Genomic DNA, 7953 nt, shown 5'->3' on the forward strand with positions numbered 1-7953 from the left:
TCATTAATACATTTCAACGCGAGACCAAGTGTGTTCAGAAGCTGAAATCAATGCTATTCTGTAACGCCTGACTGATATATACAGTAGGTCATAAGCCGATATTTACATTGATATTTATGTGTATGTTAAGGAATATGAAGAAAACACTACAGGTATAAGTATTTTTTGACGGGTATCAACATCGCCCAAAAAAAACCAAGTAGCTATGACTGGGCTCTATTATTTTTGGATGTGTGTGAGTAATTTAAAAAAAATGATGTGCTTCAAGCTCATTGAGCCAGTTTCCGGGCGAGAGCACATCCACTCCATTCATGGATTTATGGCCACATCCAGCTAATTATCACAAGTCAGATTAAACGTCTCCAACACCCAATCAGAGCCAACAGTGTCCACGATGGACCTCACTGGGTTTCATTACTGCAACTTGCAATTGCCACATCGGAGGAAGGACAGAGAGACATACACTCACTGGCCACTTTATTAGGCACACTGGACACCCGACGCTTCTGCTTCAGTGACATAAACATTAAACTTTTAAACACACGTTTTAAATGTGTTTTAATGTCCTTTTAAAGTGTCTTTTTTTCCTGGCTTCCTTGATTGTATCGAGGAGTTGTCGTCTTAAACTATTCTGGCCATTGTCCCCTGATCTCTGGCATTAACGAGGCATTTTCACAAAGAGATTTGCTGCTCACTTTATATTTTCCATATAGGTTTTTTTCTTTACTATGATATTCAGAGTTTGATCTGTATCACGTCATCTGGGCCATGTCTGCATGACTAAATGTGTAACCTTCTGGTCATGTGAATGGCTGATGAGACATTTGCCTGAACAAACAGTTGAAATGTAAGGTATACCTAATAAAGTGGCCAACGGGTGTTTATACAGTTCAGCCATGCTTCCCTTTCCATCGACTTTGCTGCAAAATGTTAATGTGTTAACACACAACACAAGTTGAGGTTATTACAGGACAGGGTTGTATCAAAGTTGCAGAACACGTGCTCCACACCACTGGCCAGCACCCTGATAAACAGGCTTTCAAAATATTTAGACGCGACATCACACCCCTGCACACTCAAAACACACGAATGCAAGCACACAACAACTCGGCATGCTAAGTGCACCTTCCATTTGCTTATCAGCAGCACAAACATAGCGGACAGTACGGCGACGATGGCCAAATTAACAGCAGTGCAGAGTGACGGTCAACATCAGCGTTTGCGCGATAAAAAACAAAACAAAACAAAACAGACCATTGTTGGGTCATAAGCTGTAGACACGGGCCTATAGCGCAAACAACCCAAAGTGTAATTCTATAAAAATGGAATCGCCACAGAGTCCCTATAACACCAACCGGCCCGTGCGTAAAACTGTCTCACATGCCATCAGAGAAAAGGAGAGAAAACCAAACGTGGTGCGGGCCTACAGTAGATGAAAGGTCAAAAACAAAACAGCCACTGTGCTCCACAGACGTCTGAAGTTAGAAACATCTTACCTGGTCCCGCGGAATGCACGGCAGCGAAGTCCTGCGGTGGGACTTGCTGTTGTTGTGACCAAGAGCCATCATTTCCGAGGCCGCTATGGAGCTGGACCTCCGTCTCCTTTTGAAGACAGGGATGTCCTCCTCCTTCGCCCCGGTCACAGAGCCACAGCACCCCGTCCCGCTGATCCCTGAGGCCGGCAGGAGCCGGTCAGCATACCGCGCAAGTAAAACCCCCAGCAGCCCCAGCAGGTAGGCCAGGTAGGGTCTCCAGCTGGCCCGGACTCTGCTCAGAGAGACGAGGGAGACGGACCTGATGACACTAATGAGGACCAGGATCGACACTCCCTGGCTCGGCCGGACGACCAGCAGAGCCCCGCTGCCCAGGCAGCCGAGGACTACCAGGGTTGCGGGGAGGGAGAGCAGCTGCTGCTCCTCGGCGCCGCGCAGGAGCGACTGCGCTGCGGTTTCGCCCAAGTTGCACACCGCCAAGAGGAAAAACGCGGTGCGGATGAGGATCCCGCAGCGAATCAGATACAGTCCGACCCAGAAGAAGGCACATACGAGAGTAAAAACTGGCGGGACGCAGTGACACGCAGTCAACAGCAGCTCCACAGCGCAGCCCGCTGCGAAATGAAGACGAGAGTCGGAGCCGCTGCTATTTCCGCTGCTGCTGTTGCTGCTGCTGCTGCTGCCTGCATCCCAGTCGACCAATCTGAGCAGCAGAGCGAGAATAACGGGGACGGAGGCAACGCAGAGCGCAGACGACACTCTTCGGCAAGTCCATGTCACGGCGACTCTCTGCCACGACTGGCTGCTCCCTGCGTCCTGGTGCAACGGGCTGACACATGTCCTCACGTAGCCGTTGCGCTCCAATGCTGCCCGCGGATATTTTTCATGAGCGCTTCTTGATGAACCTCTGTGGCTGACTGACTCCAAGGCCATCGCTGTACCAGTCAGGCGGAAAACAAGCGCGGAGCGTCCGGCAAAAATACTCAACTCTTGTGTGAGAGTCTATACCTGTTCACCTGGGGTAATAATACACGGTGTCATGTGCGCAGCTGACATATGATGCTTGTCTGTCTACCAATCCAAACAACCAGATGGCATTAGTATACTTTTTTTTTTTTAAAAAAGTGTCGAGTTGTGGTGTCCACAACTTTTCTTCTTTGTTTTGCTGCTCAGAACTTCCCCATCACATCTGGTCCAATATTGATTGCCCCTGACAGTCAACAAAAGAACCAAAAACACATCTAGGTCACTACCTCGACTTGTCCACAAAGTCACTCACTCACGATCTCCCCTCCCACCAGACACTATCCCCCTTTTTTGTGCCGCTCCGGTGATTAAACTCCGTCACGTTGTAGCTCTGCCCGGTGCTTCAGTTCACTCTGCCCTGGATGTGGATGGATGCCATGTTTATACGAAGATTTCCTGCCTTGTGCTGGAAGATGGAGCAGCCGTGTTCACTGTTGTGCAACCTGCAAAACATTCAACAGACACGCATGCTCTGTGTAAATATGACACATGCACCAAAATGTGATATGATCCTTGTATCGCACAACTTTAAACACTATCAGTCATCAGCCTGTAAGGTCACACAAAGGGGATCTGAATGGATTTGTTTCTAAGTTGCTTTCCTTTATCCAGGTGATATGCAACCATATGTCCATGGATGTACTGAAAATCATCCCCAAAACAAGTCTTACAAATGAAAAGTGCACGCCATCAAATAAAAAAAATAGGCAGAATTAAGCTCTTGTAATCACCTTGCCATCATTTGTTCTGGATTAAAATCTCAAAAATGACATCATCCCCTTCCTCTTGTGAGGCAGATTACATGGTAGAGGACAAGTTAGCAGCGCTCACCTGTTTGTCCTACATTTCAGAGAGGATTTAAATGGATGTGACAGTCGCACAGAGCCATTTCTCTTTCCTTCTCTCATGTTCAGTCGTTCAAATAGATCATTGAAAGTAAGAATCTAAATATCTGAAAAAAGGCTACATCTGACAAAACATCTGTCTCATAGATTGGGCCCATTTTTTTTCTGTGCATCAGAAATGTATCACATGTCATCATCCTTCCACCCATTAGTAGTTTGAGTTATGATGTAACGCAACAACCATGTTTTATTACAGGTAGTGTTATACAACATGGGTCATAATTCTCATGTTACAGCCAATTCATCATAATAGACATGTGCCCAGTGCCAGCCCAAGCCTTTATGGGGCCCTAAGCTGAATTTGATTTGGGCCCCTTGGAGTAGCAGGTGCTTGACTATTACTGATATAAATGTAACTCTATAAATTGCATAAAATGTATTGTTACGGTTTTAACACCGTACCAGTGTCACTCTTGTTGTTTGTTTGGTTTTTTTATCCTCGGAGGGTCATAAAATCTCAAAAGTGGCCTTGTATTAATTTGCACTAACATGTGTGGTGATAGTGGACTTTAATTACACACTTTGGTTTTTGAAGACTTAGAACAAATGTGTGAACAAAAGCAGTCTCCATCCATCTTCTTCCACTTTATCTTCCACCAGAGGGTCGCAGGGGGTACTGTGCCAATCTCAGCTGACGTAGGCGGGGTACACCTTGGACAGATCGCCAGTCCATTGCAGGGCCACATATAAAGACAAACAACCATTCACACTCACATATGGTCAATTTAGAGTGTCCAATTGACATAATCCCCATATTGCATGTTTTTGGACTGTGAGAAGAAGCCGGAGAAAACCCACACACACTCGGGGAGAACATGCAAACACCATGCAGAAAAAAACCCTGTTCTGACGGGATCTCAAACCTGGGTCTTCTTGCTGCACAGGCCAGAGTACTAACCACTACACCAACTGTGTTGTGGCCCTCTACTGAAACATATCAATGTCGATTACGTCTTGAATGTTTAAATGTCAGTCAGCAACTCTGGATCAAATCTGTGATGTGGTTCAATATAGTGTATGTCAACCCACAGGTGTACTCAAGGAACAGATTTCCTGCCTGCGCTGTTTCCACCTTAGTGTGGAGTCCCGTCATTACATTACATTACATGTCATTTAGCAGACGCTTTTATCCAAAGCGACTTACAAAAGTGCATTTAAACATTTGGGTACATATAAGAGCTAGAAGTAAGTAAGAGCTTCAAGTAGAACAAACAATTAAGTGCTAGTCATAAGTGCGATGTACAAGTTTTTTTTTTTTTTTTTTTGTCGTCTTAGTCGAGGTAGAGTCGGAAGAAATGTGTTTTTAGTCGGCGTCGAAAGATGTGGAGGCTTTCAGCTGTCCGGATGTCGATGGGGAGGTCGTTCCACCATTTGGGAGCGAGGACAGTGAACAGTCTCGAGTTCTGCGAGTGCCTCTGCGATCCTCTCAGTGAGGGGGCAGCGAGCCGGTTTGTCGATGCAGAGCGGAGTGGGCGGGCTGGGGTGTAGGTTTTGATCATGTCCTGGATGTAGGCTGGACCGGATCCGTTTGTAGCATGGAACGCAAGCACTAGAGTCTTGAAGCGGATGCGAGCAGCTACCGGAAGCCAGTGAAGGGAGCGGAGGAGGGGTGTAGTGTGGGAGAATTTTGGTAAGTTGAAGACCAGTCGAGCTGCTGCATTCTGGATGAGTTGCAGAGGTCGTATGGCGCATGTAGGAAGACCAGCCAGGAGGGAGTTGCAGTAATCCAAGCGTGAGATGACAAGAGCCTGGACCAGAACCTGTGCCGCCTTCTGGGTTAGAAGAGGCCGAATCCTTCGGATGTTGTGCAACATGTATCTGCAAGATCTAGCTGTTGCAGCAATGTTGGCAGTGAGGGAGAGATGGTCGTCAAGTGTCACACCCAGGTTCCTTCATTGCTGTACATCGCACCATAAACACAATATAAATCATATTGTGCCAAAGGTGGCCGTGTTAATAGCGTTCTTTGCCCTTTGCCCTCAGAGACGTTGTCCAGACACACGCCTCCAGTTGTAATGAGGAGTGAGAGACTCTCATGGTTGTCCCTCATCAGGTTATCTATGGCTGCTTACACAAGCACACTTGTACATCCTGACAGTGTACACTTGCTGTCATCGTGTTTTATGTCCATGACGACTTAACTTCACAAAATGTTCCCACAGGCTCGTGTATGTAATGTCGCTGGAATATAAAAGGCTGTGTTAGATGTGCTGTACATGAGCGCTGTTGCTGTACAGTCTGATCCAGTGGTGCACATTTTGTGATGTAGAACTGTCATCCACAGTGGGTCACAACAAAGTTTTGAAGTTTTCAACTGTAGAGGCTAAAGAAGTGTTGCTCCTTGGCCCCGTATTAAAGCTGCAGTATGGGACTCTTGGTGATTGTTTTGTTGTCACTGTTATTATTCTGCCTGTCCCTCTTCTGTTTGGTCATCGTGAACAATACCGAGGTGGACTGAAAAGTTCATAGGCCGACCATGGTGCAATGGTTGAATTTGAACAAATTTGGTGTATTTTATAACATCGTCTTCCCAGTAGTCCACATACTTCTTCCGTCATGTTGCATTAGGAAACATTCAAGAAAACCAGCTGGATATTATAGTAAATGTATTAGAGCTGATTGACATGATCATACTGATGCACATATAGGCATGGGTTTATCTTGTATATCCATACAGAGTATATGCAGTTGGGTCACAATACGTTCTATTTTATTTTTACAAAATAATACTCACTAAGGAGCTTTCCTTAGTGATTTATTTATTTTATTTTTTTAGATAAACAATAAAAAGAAAGAAAAAAAACTCAAATCAGTTATTTAGTAGTGGGTAAATAGTAGGGAAGAGCAGCGGTCTCAGCCTTCACCTATGCTCTAGCAGGGTTATAAAAGTAACGTCACGCGTTACTCTTCAAAGAAAGTAATATTTTAATGTAACTTAGTTCTTTTAAACATGAGTCATATGTCATACATTAGATTTTTAAAGTCATTTATCCAACACTGGTAACACTAGACGAAATGTACTCATTTTCAAAGTCTATATTATCTGGAAGCAAACAATGCAGTTAGTATCACGAAAGGAGGAATTTAATGCATGCCAAGTTTCATTGCTCTGGCATTGCTCCTTCTTAGTCAGCATGAACCCTCAAAACTATCATGCTGCAACTCTAATCTGAATACTGGCTCAGTCAAGCATAACTATCAGACCTGACTGAGGGAACGTTTGTGTTCTCTGTCTGGTGTCCTGCCAAGCGGAGAGAGTAATGTGGAGCTGATAGGCTGTCTCAGTGTCATGTAAACTCAATTTGACTATGGTTTGTACTGACATTTGTTTATATTTAAAAAGTTTGTCTGTTAGTCTGCATTCTCCATGAGGTTTGCAGATACAGCGTGACGAGAGAAAAGCATACGTGTGAGCTGCAGGTGCAACCCGAAGTCAATTCAGTTTTGATCCAAAACCAAATACATTTGTATTCTTATTCTTCTCTTCTCTTCTCTTCTCTTCTCTTCTCTTCTCTTCTCTTCTCTTCTCTTCTCTTCTCTTCTGCAAGATTGTAAACCAACCCCACGAGCATGTCACTGCCTTTGGTTTCTCGCCAACTTATACACATAACACATGTGTACAGTTTTACAGCCCTGTGCTGCGGTATTTGTTCTTGAACACACTTCTGCTTTTTAGACACCGCTGGATATATTTCTGTTGCCATAACCTTTTTGGATAATGGCACATAAAACTATCCATCATGTTCTGACACACGGAGAGACGTCATTGGCTATTTGTTTATGAGACAACAGACTGACTGTACTTGTGCCTGTTAAAGGAGAACACAGGCTCTGCTGCCCTGTGTGTGCGTGTACACACACTGTATGCACATATGTACGTATGCGCCTGTGCAGCAACGACACGGCCGCTCTCCCCTCTGCCCTGCCACCAGAAATGTAATTTGTATGAGCTGCTTTTGACCCCTTCCATCTCAGAGGAGGAAACTCTCTTTGTGCGCCTACGGCACTTTACTCTTTCGGGTGCAGCGGCACATGCCAACGTTGAGCGACGGGAGCCTTGTATTCCAAGGACAAATGACTCACTGCTGTAAACAATGCACACCAAATTGGTGATTCCCCACAGATGTCACTGAAAAACATGTGGACATATAAGAGGCTCAGAAAGAGGCAGCACTCACAAGACTTGTGCTGCACCTTGAACAGGGAGTTTGTTTTAGCATGTGGGGGTAGGAAAATGGGAAAGAAAATATAAGTGTATCCTCTGGTGAAAATTCCTCAGCTTTCACAAAACAATTTAGTGGTTTTTATGAAATGCAAAGGGCAGAGACAGTGATATCAGGAGAAAGAAGTCATTATTTATTTTTTGCCAAGATCATTCATCTTGACTATAGTCCTTAAAATATTTTTCAATAAGCAGTAACATTTGTATTTATATTTTATACAACCCAACATCACAACACACAGTTATCTATCGTTAGACCCTCGCATCCAGTGAGAGAAGTGTCACATATACAGAAAACGTCACATTT

At 44.8% G+C, this 7953-nt stretch overlaps 1 protein-coding gene across 2 annotated transcripts in view; it reads right to left on the minus strand.

The window, feature by feature from the left end:
* The window catches only part of pde3a (phosphodiesterase 3A, cGMP-inhibited), a 46638-nt gene extending 43682 nt beyond the window's left edge, over window positions 1-2956 (minus strand). For both annotated transcript variants that reach the window (XM_044015290.1, XM_044015289.1), the window contains exon 1: window positions 1497-2956. In XM_044015290.1, the coding sequence (XP_043871225.1) occupies window positions 1497-2426 (930 nt within the window). In that variant the 5' untranslated portion in view covers window positions 2427-2956. The remainder of the gene's footprint in view (window positions 1-1496) is intronic.
* Window positions 2957-7953: the final 4997 nt, after the last annotated feature.

Source organism: Solea senegalensis, unplaced genomic scaffold (assembly GCF_019176455.1).
Source record: "Solea senegalensis isolate Sse05_10M unplaced genomic scaffold, IFAPA_SoseM_1 scf7180000013203, whole genome shotgun sequence".
In the NCBI taxonomy this organism is placed as follows: domain Eukaryota; kingdom Metazoa; phylum Chordata; class Actinopteri; order Pleuronectiformes; family Soleidae; genus Solea; species Solea senegalensis.